The sequence below is a fragment of the Xenopus tropicalis genome, chromosome 2, assembly GCF_000004195.4.
Source record: "Xenopus tropicalis strain Nigerian chromosome 2, UCB_Xtro_10.0, whole genome shotgun sequence".
Lineage (NCBI taxonomy): Eukaryota > Metazoa > Chordata > Amphibia > Anura > Pipidae > Xenopus > Xenopus tropicalis.
This window is the reverse complement of record NC_030678.2, coordinates 44,246,541-44,265,147: the sequence shown is the minus strand read 5'-3', so window position 1 is coordinate 44,265,147 and position 18,607 is coordinate 44,246,541. Positions and strand designations below refer to the sequence as shown.

The window sequence follows — 18,607 nt, the reverse complement described above, 5'->3', positions numbered from 1 at the left end:
CAGCAAAAACTGATAATGAATTACAGGAGCTTCACCCCTGTGCACACTGCAGCTTCTGAGAAATTCTAACAAGCTGAATTTGGATCTTCTCCCCATTACATATTGGGTTAAACACTTTCATATTTACAGTTGCATTTGGCTAAAGGAAAAACTAGATATGTTGATGATTCATTTAGTCTGACAATAGGATCCCTGCATTTACAATGAGGCACCTCATTTAACCTACTTTTTGTGTTTGTTGAGGTAAGTATTCTGTGACATAACACTTCACTTTAAAGAATAAGTAAACCTTTTTTTTTTCTATCAGTAAAATTACTCTAAACAGCCTCCAGAATTACCTACCTTTGTCCCAGCATTCTGTCTGACCTGGTTCCTCAGTCAGAAGGTGATTGTTTCCTTCCGCAGAGTGGAGCCCCGCCCCCACTTCCTGTTCAGTTCTCTCATCACTTCGACTACTGTAGTGGAGAGCCTTCTGCGCATGCCTGGAGGCAGCAGGAGCCAGTCTGTGCATGAGCAGGATTTTTTTTTTTGATGAGGAAACTGAACAGGAAGTGGGGGTGTGGCTTCACTCTGCACAAGGAAGCAAAGGAAACGATCAACTTCAAACCGAGGAACCAGGTCAGACAGAATACTGGGACAAAGGTAGGTAATTCTGGAGGCTGTTTAGAGTAATTTTACTGATCGAAAAAATAAAAGGTTTACTTATTCTTTAATGCCACCGAGTCAGATCCTGGACCAGAAATGAATTAATGAATTTATTTATGTTTTAATAGTTGAACACTGCCTAAAAAGGTGTATTTTAAACCTGCACCCCTAATTATAATAAAATATAATAATGTATATACATATTATTACCAATATATGCTAAAAGATTTTATAGTCCTACTATGGACACTACATTAGTAAAGTATCTAGTAGAATTAAGTCTAAAACAACTGGACTGTTCTGAGTTTTTCTTGAAAACGTTTCACCACTCATCCGAGTGGCTTCTTCAGTTCAAATGACTGGTAGGGAATTCCCCGGTATTTAAACTCTTGATGGTAGTACAGTCACAGACATCCAATCACAATGGTTCCATTAAACTTGTTCAGTTAGGTGTTAGCTGAAACTGACAGGTGTAAGAAGGTATGATCCAATCACAATGGTACCAATTGTTGATTGGATCATACCTTCTTACACCTGTCAGTTTCACCTAACACCTAACTGAACAAGTTCAATGGAACCATTGTGATTGGATGTCTGTGACTGTACTACCATCAAGAGTTTAAATACCGGGGAATTCCCTACCAGTCATTTGAACTGAAGAAGCCACTCGGATGAGTGGTGAAACGTTTTCAAGAAAAACTCAGAAAAGTCCAGTTGTTTTAGACTTAATTCTACTAGATACTGTATATCATGACCTGGATGAATGAGAATCTTCATAGACATACATTAGTAAACTCTATAATACCCATAACAACGCTAAGCCTCAAACTCTACAGTTGTCATAGGGCTACCAAGGCCAACCAGATGTCTATTAGCTGCTGCTAATAGTGCTGAAGTTTCCCCAGTACTGCCCTTGAAATGGCAACTTCCCTTGGCTTGCTGCCTTGGCAGTGCCAGTATATTTACACAGAGCAGTTGTGCCAACATAAGAACCTGGCACACTTGTGAGCACCCATCAAAATGCAAGGGACACAGCAGAGAAAGCAGGCCTTGAGGGATTCTTACATGGATTTTGAGAGTAATGCAAGATTAGAGACACAACATCAACACTTATTAAAATGATTTATTATACCTATTTCTTGATATAGAAGTTCCTGTGATTTGTATTACAGTGTTACTTTTATCAGCAGAAACAAGAGATCCTCTGCACTCACCCAGTATCAATATACTGTATATAGGACATTAAGACATTCGGTGTATTAAGCTACTAAGAAATGCCCTTCCCTTTACGCAGAACAGGGATTGTTTGTCAATATATTGCAATATAATTCAAGCTGGCCACCTATGTTGGTCATCCCCGGTCTGGCTAGTCCTACACTCACTTTTATCTGATTCATTAAGAATTCTACTGCTTCATTACACATTTTACACAGGGACTGAGTTTTACATGCAACTTGCTTGCTTTCAAGGTTAAAACCCACCACATGGTTGCCCTTTTATTGTCCACAATTTTGAATCACCTGACTGTAACTGGGAATCATGGGAGCTATAACATGGAGCTGCCCACTGCTCCTGTATAAACTATAACAAAAAAGATGAAGTTGTGCTAGCCACTAAGATGGCTAGCACAATGCACAATGGTGCAATGGGGCTGTGACCATAAAATTCATATATACAGAACAAGAGGTCCTCTGCTTTCACCCATTATCAATATATATAGGACATTAAGACATTCTATGCACTAGGCTACTAAGCAATGCCCTTTTTTTCTCAGTCCTTGTGTAAAAATGTATAATGAAGCAGTAGAATTCTTAATAGATCAGATGAAAGTGAGACCAGGTATAACTTTGATGTAGTTGGCCAGCTTGAATATATTGCTCTTTATGGACAAACAATCCCTGTTTTGTTTAAAGGGGAAGGTATTTCCTAGTAGATGAATGCACAGAATGTCTTCATTTCCTATACTGTATATATAAATAATGGGTGTAAATGGAGTGCAAACCTTTTGTTTTTGTCTATATTAATTTTATGGTCACAACCTCATTGCACCCCCGCCTAATGGTTTAAAATTTAGTGGTGAGCACAACTTCCACTTTTTTACTGTTATCCACCATCTTTGATCTGCAGACTAAGGCTCATTCACACGGGGCATATGCTACACATTTTTCAGCCAGAGAAATGGACAAAAACACCAGGTTATGCCAGGTAACCCAATACCTAGTTATAAAGCTTTGTTATGATTTCTAGGAAGCCAAGAAGCAAATGATGGAATTGATGTTTGGGTATTAGTCTTTAAAAAAAAAAAAATACTTATTGACTATACCAATAATTTCTATTTATAGCATTAATTTAAGCCTAATGACAATAATGGGCCTTTTTTTTTTACACTAACTGATATTGGTTTCCTATTAAAACCTTATATGTACCAGTTATTTCCTACTTTTGCTCATAATTTAGGGCCTTAATACAGAAAACTGTTTATGGTTACAACAATAGCTAAGCTATGGAGGTAGCTTTAAATCCCAACCAACCTCTGTTGTTGTGCCTGATGATATTATTCTATATTAAGGCAAGGGGAATTGTGTATAAATGTGCGTATGTTTGAGCCAGATGCAGATTACGTCTTAGAAGGCTCAAGGAACACTAACACCTTTGGGAAATCTACCTCAATTTGGAAGCTTCCATTATACAGCAAAACAAGGGCACATTTCTAGCTTACACAATGATAGGAAATAGGAACTGTTTTAATTGAAAACCTTTTGTTATAGATCTGGGAAAAGCATTCTATGTTTGCATCATGTGGCTATTTCTGGATTTAGATTCTAAAATGCTGAGTAACAAAGCAAAGTGAAGATGATCAATTCTAATAATGAGTATATGTATACAGCAAAGTTGCCCTTGCCACTGTAGATCATACTGGGGGACGTTTATCTGAGGTTCATTGGTATCATAATGTACAAAACTGGTGGCAGCTCATTCTTTCAGTGTGCCTGTAACTGACCTAGAGTGTAGCCTGGTTACAGACATATTAACTAGTAAGGTGCAGGCAGCACTGTAGTGGTCCCTTACATATGGTAATATAATAAAGCAGACAAAGTGAAAGGGGTGTTAGTAGGGTTGCCACCTTTTGCAAAAGTCCTGGCGGGGGGGGAAAGCGGATGAGGAAGATGTCAGGGGCGGACTGATAAAGTAGGGGGCAGGGCAAGTGACATCAGGGCGGGTCTATAATGTCAGGGGCAGGGATATGATGTGACGATCAACGATTAAAATGAATTATGTGCAATCAGCCAAAGTTCTGTCTGGATTTCTTAATTTGGAATCCGGACAGGCAGGTTTCACTCCGTGAGACTGGACAGGCAGTTTTCATCTTATGTTACGGATAGGTAATAAAAAATTAACTGATGATAACAAAGCCATGTTGAGTGGAGTATTTTAATATTTAAATGTTATAATTTATTGGCCAGATTACTTTTCTCGTTTTACAAGGATAAAAACTGAACAGACAACTGAGACCTGATCAGGCCTAAATTAAACAGAATTGTTTGGCTCAAAACCAAGCAGGTGGCAACCCTAGTTACCGATGTTTTGATTGTATTTTGCCCTAAAAATGTTTTTTGTGCATTTTAAGCAATAAATATGGTTGATTCACTTGATTAGATTGATACCAACAGATATTAACATACAATGAAACAAGAACTAGCAACATATAGGCAGTATTAAATTATACATAATTACAAATACCCAATTTAATCATCATTAGAAGAGTAAATAAGGCACATGGGCCAAGTAAAAAAAATGTGTGGGGGACGAGGGAGTGTCACTGGTATCATTTACTGCAACACCCTACAGCCTAAAGGGCCCCTGCCAGCGCTGGGCTACCCACAATGGGCAGGGAACCCCCGGTGCAGGCAGCCATGGCTTATTACGCCATGCACATATAGGTGCCCTTAATGCTCATAATCACTATGCAGTTTCTGAAACCCCCAAAACCTCCCTTGACACTTCCTACTGAATTTAAGGGGAATGAGAGGCAAAGTTTGGCCCCCCTTTCCCTAGCCATAGTAAACACAGCCCATGGGGCAGTGCTGAGGAACCCACTTGTCCTTTCTGTCTCCATTAAGTGGAAACCGCCTGTCAACACAAGCTTGGGAAGTTTAAGGCCAAAAGACGTACATTAGAGAAATCACCTAGCTTGATATTAACCTAAGGGCTCTATTTCTGGGACTGATTTTGTGAAATAATTGTACATATTGAATGTGCAGATTGGAGGATATTTATCTCCACCTTATACTAAATCTGTATGCTGAACTATGCTGTAAGGAGTGAGGCTATAATGTACCACACTGCTGCTATACCCTAAAGGAACCCATGTGGGTACAGTGTTGAGATTAATTATAAATACAACTAAAACACATGTTATTAAGAGCATTGTGTTTAGAAAACACCAACATTATTACACAGCGCTGTACAATAGAAGAATGTACACATCACACATACAGATTACAAACAAATACAGGAGCAAGAGAGGACCCAGCTCATTAGAGCTTATCTATTGTACACACCCTTACCTACACTCGGTGATTAAGTTATAATAGATGACATTACATGACCAAACAACATCAGAAACAATATCACTGATTGTGTCACATTACAATAGAAATACATTGTCCATCACATCACTAGGAACATTATGCAACATATCCTATGACATTACTAACAGAACAACAGTCGATCACAAGAAAAACAAAATGGTAGAACGACGAAAAGCTAAAACCATGCAGTCTTGTTATAATACACTTGTACAAACCCACAACACCAAGAGCAACTTACCAAACCACAGTCATAGGATCACTTGTAGACATCTAGTGAAGAAATACTGCAACCCCATGGACTCAAGAGCTAGGAATACCTCTACACTACCAAGGCACTACACCCCAACCTTTGTGCTATAATAATCTCTGTCATTAGCACTGAACAGAGTATAAATATACACAATCACACATAGTAAGAGTTAATGTGCATAGGCAACCATCACTACACCTTGCACTCTGAGTAGACCTCCTTTTGTAGGCTACTATTCTTACTGCTCAAAAGGACCACATTTTGGAGAGCAAATCCACTGTTATCATTAATTCCAGAACATGGTGTGAAATGAAGATGGACTTCTCTGTAAGGAATGTATCATGTATATAAAGGTAAGTTGGACTTCAGAACAAGTTACAGTTTGGGTAATAAATCTGTAAATGCTCATTTAATATATTCTCCAGGAGTTCAGGGATTCACTTTTGGTTGTCTCGTCTAATATCCTACCTTTAAAGTGCTTTTCAAAATTCGCAGTCTGTGGAGTTTTTCATTGACTACTGGATCACTACACCTTTTAATAAAAGACTTCTTGTACTCCACTTTGGTTGAAAGACGCCGATCTCCGAGTGGGGACAAACTGGCCTGCTCCAGGGCCCTGTAGAGATCTTGTAATGAGTCTGCTGGCTTCTCGTCTACAGTTTCAGCTATCATGAAAACAGAAGGAATGGAGCAACATTAACTGGTGAGTAATTGCAAGCCAGCACCTCATCCTTGTCCTGATATTGGGCTTGCAATTTAGTTGCAAACAAGACAGCAATTCTGAGAGTGTATCCAACTCATACAAACAGGACTAGGAACTAGTGAATAACGCATAGCAGGCAGTGGACAGCAGCAGCGCTATGCACCCAAAACTGTATACACAGACCACATGGTCCAAAAGACTAACTGTTATTTACTCAATATCCCTTACTTATCACTACCAAATCATAAAGAGCAATGCAGCAGTTAACTTACATACCCAGATTAATTTTTCTGCATTACCATACAGCATAAATGTATTATTTCTAATGGAATGGTCATGAAATTGTATGAGAAATATTTGTGATGTTCTGATAGGGGTATTTCTGTACCCATAAAAAATGTTGTTTTTTTTTAATTGACTTTATTTCTAAAGTAATACAGCTCTTGTGCAGCACATACTCCCATCTCCAGCCATTCTTCTATACCAGGGATCCTGGTATAGAGCCACATTCAGATGTAAAAAATGCTGGTTAACTACACAAGCATGAAAAAATGATCCTTGGGGATGCTGTATGAGGGCTGTGATAGACTATTTGGTAGCCCAATGTGGGAGCAGTAACCAATTCAACCAAGCTTTTCTGTCCCCCTTGTTCCATACCTCAGGGGCTTACCCATAACACTAAAAATGTAGATCAGGGACATATTTCTTCGTATAATATACTTCTCCTTTAGTTTGCAAGCTGTACACAGAATTGTGTGCACGTCAACTAAGCATTTACTAAGAATGCACATGAGTCTGTCAAAGGATTGATCAATCGTGTTAGGCAAGTGTAATGATCCTCTCATTTTCATTTTTAGTGGCACAGATGAGCACAGTCAAAGAGATCAAAGTGAGTGCTCCAAAAACCCAGCGGCTTCAAAGCAGGTGCTTATCTTTGATTTGTTGGCTTGGAGGCAAGTTTTGGTTGCATAAAAACCAGGTACACTGCCGAACTGAGCCTTCTGTAGGCTGCCAGTCCACATAGGGGCTACCAAATAGCCAATCACAATCCCTATTTGGCACCCCCAAATATTACTCCCTAGCTCTTTTTACATTTGAATGTGGATTGGGGACCACTGATGTTGAAAGTGATATTTGCAATTTGCAGTTGATCTTCATTTTTAATTATCTGTGCTTTTCTAATTATTGTGATCTATTGCAGTTATCCGGTTCCTAGGGTTCAAAGTACCTAAGCAATTAGGGAGTGGTTTAAATAAGAGACTGGTATGGGAACAGGAATAGAAAAATAAGTGATAAAAAGTAACAACAATGATAAAATTGTAGCTTCAGAGAACAATAGTTTTTTAGCTGCTGGGGTCAGTGACCCCCTTTGGAAAAGAAATAATGAAGAACAATTGAAAAGTTGCTCATTCTAGAACATACTAAAAGTTAACTAAAAAAGTTAATGTAAAGGTGAACCAGCCCTTTAGCATTGGGAGTATTGAGCCCCTATAGACTATAACACAAGGCTTTTTCCACATCAGTTATTTTTTCCTGGAAAAGATTTATATCAGCTTTAATAACAAGCAAACATGCAGAAATATTCCAAATGATATTAGAAAAAGAGAAATCCAAATTATTTAAGTTTTATGGGACACAAATCCTAAAAATAACATAAATATTACTGTACACTCAAAATTCTGTGCTTTGCGCCTAATTTTTTTTTTTTTAAAAGAGCTACTTGGTTCCTTTGGCACAGCAGCCTTCCTTAAGGCAGCTTGGGAGTTCATTGAATATGCAGAAGGCTTCTCTAGGTATAAGCGGATTATATAAATGGCGCTCTTTCCCACCATCACTTAGCAAATATCCTGCTGGCCAAGGAGCCACTTTCATTGGGTGCAGCCCAGCCTTGTAAGCAACTCTGCCATTTGACCAGTGACCCAACACTTGTCCTGTCATACCTTGGGGAAACAAAATGATTTTCCCAAGGTAAGTTTTTGAGTGACACTGATACATATTAATATCTGATCATTGTTGACTCTAAATACAGCCAAAAAATGTAATATTTATATAAGAAGCAGAACCTGTCCCTTCGGCCAGTATACACACACACACACATCATAGCCAAGGTGAACCTGCAGTCTTAAACCTTACTACAATACGCAGCCAGGGATTAGTGAATCAATGGCCATCACTAAGTGTTTGGTTCTGGGAACATGAACCGAATGCCAACAACTCCACACACAACCCTGCATTTTCAAGTCATTACAAGCTGATGTTTTATCAAGTACTGACAGGATCAACTGGTCAGTGAGATCCTCTTGCTGTCAACAAGGTAAAGATGAATGAATTGCAGTTATTCAGAATCCAAAAATCAGCATGCACAAGGGCAAGGGCACACTTGTTGTCCTCTCTAAATATTTTCTGTACATGACAGTGTCCCTTTAAATGTCTCCATGCTAAACAACCTAGATGCATGAATCAGATGGGCTGACAAATAACCCAACTTCTTCTATCCTCTTTGACACGAGCCTGGAAGTAAAACAGAACTAATAAAATGTGCACAAAACCACGATAGCATTTTATTATACGATGGGAAAAGAATCACAAGCCTAAAAGTCAATCAAATGCAGTTGCTCAAGGCACAGATTGTGAGTGACATAAAGGAAAACAATTTAGCCCTGTATTTAAGGGTCTGATGATTGCACTTGAGATGCCAGTCATTTACTGCACGACCTTGAGATTAGGAGACGCACAGAATCGCTCAGTGTCACAAGACGCAAGATACAGATTAATCAATGTCTAGCGCATGACATGACCATTAGTCAGAATGGTTTTCATACAAACTACACTAAAGAACAATTTTTAATATCACACCCAACTCAATGAATAGCTGATTAACAATGCATACAAACAGGTAATGCAAAATGGATTTCTAACCAAATGAATCTCAAGCAGGGGGAGAAATTGTTGTTTGCCAGCTCAGTAATATCCAGCGGGCGAAGGATGAATATATTAGGATATATTACACTCTCACGAAGCATGTCTGAATAGGCAGCTTCATTCCAAAATGTTAAACGCGATGTACAAAATAATTAGTACACGTTTCAGCCCCAAAACAGAATTCCATATAATACTGTGCAAGCGATCAGAGCGCCAGACATGCAGCAGAAATCTAATTAGCAGCTCTCTATTTAGGATCCATGTGAAAGTCATAAAAAGCAATCGGTTATTCAATGCACAACGACTAACCACAAAAAGGCAGCAAATGGTATGTTTAACATATAATGCTCTTTATATGGTAAATATTCACAAAACAGTAAATACAATTACAATGTATAATAAACATCCCACCAGTTGGACAAAATGTATTAAAACAGAAAAAGCAACGTTTTGGAACACAGTCCCTTGTCAAGGGGATTCTGATGTGCGGGCATTCTATGCAAGTTTAAATAAGACACACCTCGTTTGGTACGGCAAGCGCATGAAAAAAGTGAGTGATGTCACTTCTATTGTCATTTCCGCTGCCATTTAGTATAACATATGATATGTTTACAGACAATAAAATACCTTCATATTGTTATAATAAATACATAAAGTGCAGTAGTGTCAATACATGTGTCATATAAATACATCAATATATATTGTTAATAACATTGAAAGTCCAAAATCGCAGTTGAAATAGTACTCTCAGTGAGAGTGGAAGTGCCAATAGTGACATTATTGCGAAGAGGTAAAAACCCATTTTCAGTAATGAGATTGTCCCAATCCCCAGGTAGAGAGTCTAAGATCAATCGTTGTTCAGAACAGTTCACCCAATATATGTACTATATAAATATATTAAAAAAACAGTAAAAACATCAGAATTAAAAACATTTCCCAAATATACACTGTAAACATATCATATGTTGAAAATGTTCTGTCCCCAATATTTAGATATGATGTGTAACTTTCGCTATGTGGAATAATATACATTGTGTATTGTTACTGTTATTGGTAACTACTAGGAGTTATATTTTTGTATAAAGTACTTGTATGGCACCCTTGTTGTGAGTTAGTCAGAAACTATGTTTTCAGCTTTTTCTGATATGAATCAGTTTCCTCTGCCTACGACTATTCTGGCGACAATTTTTTACTGCATCTTTAACGATGAAATCAGCGGAAATGACAATGGGAGTGACGTCACTCGCTTTTTTCCGTGCGCTTGCAGTACCAAACGAGGTGTGTCTTATGGGTATTTAAACTTGCATAGAATGCCCGCACATCAGAATCCCCTTGACAAAGGACTGTGTTCCGAAACATTGGGGTTTTCTCAATCCACACGTTTTGTCCAACTGGGGGGATGTATATTATGCACTGTAATTGTATTTACTGCTTTGTGAATATTTACCATATAAAGAGCATTATATGTTAAACATACCATTTGCTGCCTCTTTGTGGTTAGTCGGTGTGCATTGAGTAATTGATTGATTTGTATTAATATTCTGTTTGCCCCTATGTGGGCTTGGGGACAGATTCACATTTGCACTCTTTTTTCTTCTTTTTGCCGTCTTTGTTTTAAAGCCAGCTAATCTGCTTTAGCAATTGTAGTGTGCCCTCCAAAACTATTTGTTTGAAAAGTCATAAAAAGCACAGAGCAAAAGTGTCAGTCTGTTCAGGGAGAGGTATTTGGACGAATCATATCAATGTGCAGCCCCTACTGTAAGATGTTGGATATTGTATTGGTGTTTGGTTGTTTTTGCATCCATTCTTGTATGTTTAGTGTATACACCCCATTTATTGTACAAAGCTGTGAAATATGTAGCCAACCAGGATACCAGGAAAACTTCCAGTGGCCCCTCCTGCTCACCCAACAGTTGGCCTTATATGCTTTTACCATACCTCCCCAACATTTGAAAAGCAGAAAGATGGACAAAATGATCTGATGTTTGTCCACGCCCACTTTGTGACCACGCCCCCAAATGACACGTTCCTATTTTGAAAAAACACATACTTTCTTCCTGGTTGAAATTGCAGACGCACAATGTGTACTAGACAAACTGGTCCCAACATCCCATGACATCCCATGTCGCAGCTGAATTTTGTAAGAGCCAAAATGAGAGTTCCCCAGCCTTTTATGACAGACTTAGTGTGGCACAAACATTTTGTATTACTTTGTGTCCATAAAATGCCATACAAAAAGCAGTTACACTATGCAACTGTCATTTAGAGTGAACACTGCATTGCAAAACACACCTACACACCAAATTGCCAACTAGTGTTTTTCAAAACCAAGGCACAATTGCCCTACATTATTTGGCACAAGGGAACCCTGTATGTTTGACCACCTGTAAAGTTCAATGACTGTTCGCTTGTGAATAGGCTCAGAACTTAATGGATATTGAATATATGTCTGTAGGATGCCCATAATAATACTTTCCACACAGTTTGTATGTTGAGTAAGTAGGGAGTATAGCTAGGACATGATTATTGTAGGGGATACAGCTAAGAGAAAGCAGTGCTATTTTCGGCAGAAGTAAAGAAAGGCTGAGGTTATTTTTGTGTATTTGTAGAGTATTTTGTGTGTAGGAGGAAACACAACACGTAGTTATAGGGTTATAAAGAGCAAATGAGTCAGGGACATTATTACAAGGTACTGTAGAGCAAAGTTGAAATTTGCAACAGGCAGAGGAGCAATAGACAGCACATAGGGAGAGCTACTGACAGACAATAAGACCTGCAGGTAGTTACAGGAGTTATCCAGCAAGGGATTGTGGCTGAGCCCAAAACTGCAGTTCACAAGTCTCCAATGGCTGCCTGGTAGTGCCCTCACTGAAACTGGGCAGGGCAGAGCTTTATCAGCTTGATACACAGGGAAGACCCTCCTCAATCATATGGAGAAGCCTTCCTCCCCTGTAATGCCCTGGGCTAAGCAGCGAACACTCCCCTCTTTAGTAACACACTCTCCTTCATACCTTCTACCCCTTGTGATACAGCAGACTCAAAACTCTAGCTGCTGCTGAATGGAATCCTGGGAAAAAACATCTGCTGCTGAATGGAATCCTGGGAAAAAAATCTTACAGCTAGAGTGTCAGTGTCAATACTGACTGAAAGGAATCCTGGGAAATTGAGGAGTCTATCAGTTGTCTGACGGATCGCAAGTGATCACAAGTGTCTGGTAAAAACATCTTACAAAACTGACTTCTCAATTTCCCAGGATTTCATTCTGGAATCCTGATGCTCCACCCACTTTTGGGCATCCAACAATCATCATATTTTTATTCAGGCTGACCCCATGACTATGTGATTCAAGTTTGGGGAGTGTAGCCTCAAAGCTGTAAGATTGGCAGCAATTACCCCATTAAATTCAATGGGTAAAATTTGATTGGCTGTTGTTGGCCCCTCCCACTTTGGGACATCCAACAAATGTCACTTTCATTTGGGGTCACCCCATGATCATGTTATTCAAGTTTAGGGGGTGTAGCTTTAAAGCTGTAAGAGTGGCAGCAGTTTGAAAATCTTCCCTGTCAAAAACAATGGGAAAATTGGGGTGTTCAGAGCGGCGCCACAAAAAGACGGGGGGCGGGATCACTTAGAAAAGCACAAGCAACCTGCTCTGCTATAGGGCGAAGAAGTGTGGCAAGTTTGGGTGTTGTACCCCTAAAACTGTAGGAGGAGTAGCATTTAGAAAATGGGGGGCGCTAAGAAAAAAGAAGAAGAAAGAAGAAGTTGAAGAACAGTTTGTTGGGCAAACAATAGAAAAACATCTTACACAACTGACAGACTCCTCAGTTTCCCAGGATTCCATTCAGTCAGTATTGACACTAGCTGATAATAATAATAATAGTAATACTGACAATCTAGAATTGTTTTTAAATTAGGGACATAGGAATATTTTAAAATTGTAATCCGTCATACAACTGACAGACTCTTTAATTTCCCAGGATTCCATTCAGCAGCAGCTAGAGTGTCAGTGAATGGACCAACTAGCCAAAGGGCTGCTCTATTAAAATGGGCAAACGGGCAATTTTCCCATGGCTCACCCCGAGCCATTTGATCTGCCACAAAACATCTTACACAACTGACAGACTCCTCAGTTTCCCAGGATTCCATTCAGCAGCAGCAAGAGTGTCAGTGTCAATACTGACTGAATGGAATCCTGGGAAATTGAGGAGTCTGTCAGTTGTGTAAGATGTTGGTGGTGGCTGCTAAATGCATTTCCTGAATTTTTGCCATTTCAAGAATTTTTCTGCAGACACATATACGCTCATCACGACTCCTGGGCAAACTCTGCCTTGAAGATCAATACCAAAAGGCTAATTGATGTAAGGTTACTCGGAGCAATTCTCTGAGCATTTCTGCAAATTATATTAAGTTGTATTTTTATTTGTTTCTGAAATATTTGCATTTTGGGACTGCTAATACCAGGTTTTTGGCTCAGCTGGCTGTCAAGGGCTAACGGAATCCAGGTGCATAGTTACAGTCTTTCACTATTTGGTCTTCAAAGAAGCTTGTTGATCTGATGCTTGTCTAGCAGTAGAACAGTAGAACCGTAAACAGAAAATTAATGTAAATTGCGAAAATGCTCAGGGGACCACTCTGAATAAGTTTACATCACATCATTTTTAGGTGTTTAGATCCTCTTTATAGAAGAAGGAAAGTTACAATCACTGGGGGTGCCAAAATGTTAGGGACCCCCTCCCCCCCAGTGAGTGTAATCTCTGAAACCCCAGCCAGTGTTCCTGTTAGAAGAAAACTGCTCCAGCCGGGGAGTATGCAAAGAAGCGACCCTCTTCCTTCATCAGGGAAATGCCGAGATTTACAAACAAGCTGCCTTTTTGCGCATGTGCAGGCCCTGGGATCGCCCCCCCCCCCCCCGTGATTTAGCCTTTCCTTCCCCTTTAAAGGAGAAGGAAAGGCTAATAAAGAGTTAATCTCAAGCTGCAGGCATACCTTCAGTTCTCTCAATAGTGCCCTTAAGTCTCCCCATATTTCTCCTGTTCAGAAGATCTGAAGCCAAACAATAAGAAAAAACCCTGAGCTGGGTAAAGAGGATTCCCATAATGCCTCACTCCTGCATTGACTATGTGACTGGGACACGTAGGTGGCGCATGGGCAGCGCTCATTTTCAGTGTGACAAGCAGGCGCGCTCCCCTCGCTCATGTGACATGCAGATACAATGAGAAGCACAGAAGCACAGGGAAGCACTCGAGCAAGCGGGGGGGGGGTTGAAATCGGGGTGCTGTTTGATCGTGGGGGAGGTGTGAGCGGGGGTCTGTTTGATCACCACGGGGGGGGTGCGAGTGGGGGGGTCTGTTTGATCGAGTGGGGGAATGCAAGATGGCGGCCGTGAGAGGCTGCAAATACAGCTAAATTAATCCCAATTTTTAAATTTGGCGATTTGCTACGGGCTATGGGGCTCTACACTATGTTAAGGGCTACAGTAGTAGCCTTTCCTTGCTCTTTAAGGATATAATGAAATGAAAGGTGAAACCTGCCACTGGTTTAATGAATTGTTCCTGAATTTCTTTGGACCTTGGCATGATGTCTAGCTTTTGAGGTGCTTTTGGTCTACTTCTCTGTGTCAGGTAGCTCCTATTTAAGTGATTTCTTGATTGAAACAGGTGTGGCAGTAATCAGGCCTGGGGGTGACTACAGAAATTGAACTCAGGTGTGATAAACCTCAGTTAAGTTATTTTTTTAACAAGGGGGGCAATCACTTTTTCACACAGGGCCATGTAGATTTTGAGTTTTTTTTCTCCCTTAATAACGTAAACCTTCATTTAAAAACTGCGTTTTGTGTTCAATTATGTTATCTTTGACTAATAGTTAACGGTTTTTGATGAGCAGAAACATTTAAGTGTGACAAACATGCAAAAGAATAAGAAATCAGGAAGGGGGCAAATAGTTTTTCACAACACTGTATATATAGTAGAGTCAAGGAAAGCCTGACAAGTTATAGTCAATAACCCGGTATTTAGGGGGGCTTTTTACAGTTACTATACCTGGTCATACTTTGTGCCTTTTATTTAATTCCCCTATTCTCTTATTTCCCATAATTAATTACTATCTATCATTTCCAGGCTGGATCCCTACTGCTTTACTGTGCACATTGGCAATGGAGCAAATGCCACAATATGGTGTTTACTGCATCCCAACAAGAGTAGTACTAAACTAGTTGGCATTGGTACAACAAACGCCTACACAGACTAAGTTTAGTCACACATTATAAAAAGTTTGTCACTCATAAGAGCAACAAATACACTTCCAAGGCAGGGGGCCAGAACTCTAAATTAGGTAAAGTTCTGTAATAACAGGGGTGCCAGGTAGTCACCTTGTCCCAAGAGAGTGAAGTACAGGCTGCACAGTAAGTACAAATATAACACAAGGCATTGCAGCTCTGGGCCTGGCAGAAAACATAAATCACGTGCAGGTCACCTTCTATTTACTTGTCATGTTGCTGCATCTCCCAAACCCTGCAGCCGGAGTTTCACTCTTTCAGCACTGAATATGCCACACATTAAAGGGCTCGGCTGCCCAAAACACCTTTTTTTTTTTGCATAAGAAACAAAAATGCAATTCTGACCAACATATATTGCACATTTTTACTGAAGGTATGAAGGCTTATGTAACATTGCTTCAGGAGTCAGTAGTGCCGGGAATGTAAACAGCCAGGCAAATGCTGATTTAACTGCAATGTATATAGAGAAGTTGTTTATACTTTCTTTCATTAGGTAAAGTGCAGTTTTCGGCTTTCCCAAACCATATAGCGCTGAACACCACAAGCAAGTTAGCACACTAGGAATTAGGCAGGAACCCCAAAGAAATTTCTTCCTATCCAATAGAAAGCCTGGTAAGAACCCACTTAATTTAATTAAATAGCAACTATTCCTATGCTCAACTTAAGTCTTGCACCCTTATCACTGCAAACTTTATTTATTTTTGTAGCCAGTAAAAGCCTATCAAGAAAATACATATTCGGGTTAATAGGGGTGCAGTAATCTTGCAGAGCTATATTATTCATGTGTCCTTTACTTATCTCAACAAAGAACTGACCTACTGACTTGGCAACCTTGCGAAAAGTAATATAATACACAAAATCAGATTATCATGTAAAATACAACCTCATAAACAGTGCTTAATAATCAGTTATAACCAGACTACGAAACCTGGAAATGATAAATAATGACTCCCCAATGGTCATAGATAGAGTTGCCACCTGTCTGATTCTGACCCAGAGAGCCTGGTTTTTGAAAAGGTCAGGACAATCGTGCAATTGTCGACCCCCGTGTCATAGCCCCGCCCTGTGAGACATCACTGTCTCCATTCCATGATGGGGGTCATCGTCCTTCGGTGGCAACCCTAGTCAAATAACTCATTTACAACTTCTAATATATTACAACTGGAGGAATAATATTCCCTGATAAGAAAGCCATAAATAAACTATACAACACATCCTTAAAAACAGAACCTAATAATCAGAGCATCAGTTATAACTCACACCAAAGTGAAGGCAGGCCGGCCAGATGCCCTAGGGAGTGGGCAGCATGGGGATCATGAGTGGGACTGAAGGGACCCAAGGGCCAGGATTTGGGGTAGGCAGACAAGAGATACATGTCTAACGCCCCACCCCAGCATTGCCCCCTAGGCACATGCTTCTGCCAGCCACTAGTTCCAGCCCTGACTGACTCAACTATATCAGTTACACAGTTAAGTTGGGTTGAAAGAAGACAGAAGTTCATCAAATTCATTAACTTATACTGACCTATCTATACACTCACATACATAAACCATATATACCAACACTAATACTAACGGTAGATATTAGTATCACAATAGCCTTGGATACTATGCTTGTTCAAGAACTCATCCAGGCCCCTCTTAAAGGAGAAGGAAAGGCTAATAAAGAGTTAATCCCAAGCTGCAGGCACACCTTCAGTTCTCTCAATAGTGCCCTTAAGTCTCCCCATATTTCTCCCGTTAGATAATCAGAAGCCAAACAGAAAGACAAAATGCTGAGCTGTGTAAAGAAAGTTCCCATAATGCCTCACTCTGAGACAAAGACTGGTGAACATGCTCAGTTAGTTAGACTATGAGGAAGCTTCCTGCTGATTGGCTCAGATCCACATTCCTAAGGGGGGGAGTGAGTTCTTAGCATTCTTTTGGGAGGGGGGCGTGTCTCTAACACAGGAAAACAGACACAACAAATCTTTTGACAGGGAACTCAGTGCATTGTTTCTGTGAGTGCTAATGGCTGTATTTACATACACCTTTCTGATAAAGCTTACTTAGTTTTTACCTTTCTTTCTCCTTTAAAGGCATTAACAGAATCTGCCATTACAACATCAGTAGGAAGGACATTCCCCAACCTCACTGCCCTCACCGTGAAAAACCCCCTACGCTGCTTCTAATGAAAGTTTCATTCCTCTAATCAAAAGGGGGGGCCTATGGTGCGCTGATCATTTTTATGGGAAAAAAAAGCCCCCAATCTGTCAATAATCCCCTCTAATGTACTTGTTCAGAGTAATCATGTCCCCTCGCAAGTATCTTTTTTTTCCCAGAGAAAACAACCCCAAGCAGTTGTGCCACATGGAACCTGGAATCACATTTGAGTCCCAGAACCTGCACAAAACATGTTCTACCAAGAAGGGAACATGTGGACCCCACCCAGCACATTATATCTAGTTCTAGTACTGGAGGAAATAAATAAATAAATTTTATATATATATATATATATATATACACACATACACACAGACACAGTCTGCACCACCCAGGGACAGGAGTGCTCATAATTGCTGGTGATAAGCGCTGGAAAACTCAGGTTTCCTTGGTGATGAAAACCCTTTATATGGCAAAGAACGCAGCACGTAGATTAGTGATGGAATTTACAGCAAGGAAACTAAAATCCGGCTGCTAAAATGTATTGTAAGGCCCGAGGCTGATCAGCTGATATAAAGAAACAAGCATTGCCATAGAAACTGACAAGAATGAGGAATACTGCACGTTTACATCAACTTAGTAAAGTACAAGATAGATGCATCTTGTTATCAAGTCTAACAGACTGGTTCATTTAGACAGAGACAGTACAGTGGCCCAAATGCTCATCTCCTAAACAGTAAAAAATAAAGCCATCAAAATCATCCAGATAAGGCAAATATACAGGAGAAAGTGCCTCACTAAAAAGATTCTCAAGCATAATTGTCAAGCACTTGTCCTAATGCATAAGTTCCTAAACTTGAATTGACATTAAGGCCTGTTGCAGCTAGGCCGGACTGCCACCTTAGCTGGTAGTTAAACCCAGGCAAAAGGGGTGGAGTTTATGACATTGAGGCTGGCAGTGACGTTAGGGGTGTTGATAATGTCAGGGGGCAGCAACCCTAGTTGCAGTAGTGGTTGGGAGCTGAGAGGAGGTGGACAAGTCTGTAGGCCACATTTAGTGCCAAAGTTCACATTTTT

The 18,607-nt window shown here is 40.0% G+C and overlaps 1 protein-coding gene across 4 annotated transcripts in view; it reads right to left on the bottom strand.

Moving 5' to 3' along the window:
• The window catches only part of cnksr2 (connector enhancer of kinase suppressor of Ras 2), a 191,993-nt gene that overhangs the window by 3,285 nt on the left and 170,101 nt on the right, over positions 1-18,607 (bottom strand). For 3 of the 4 annotated variants that reach the window (XM_012956245.3, XM_031895574.1, XM_012956247.3), the window contains one exon: positions 5,956-6,152. In XM_012956245.3, the coding sequence (XP_012811699.2) occupies positions 5,956-6,152 (197 nt within the window). 4 annotated transcript variants of the gene reach the window in all.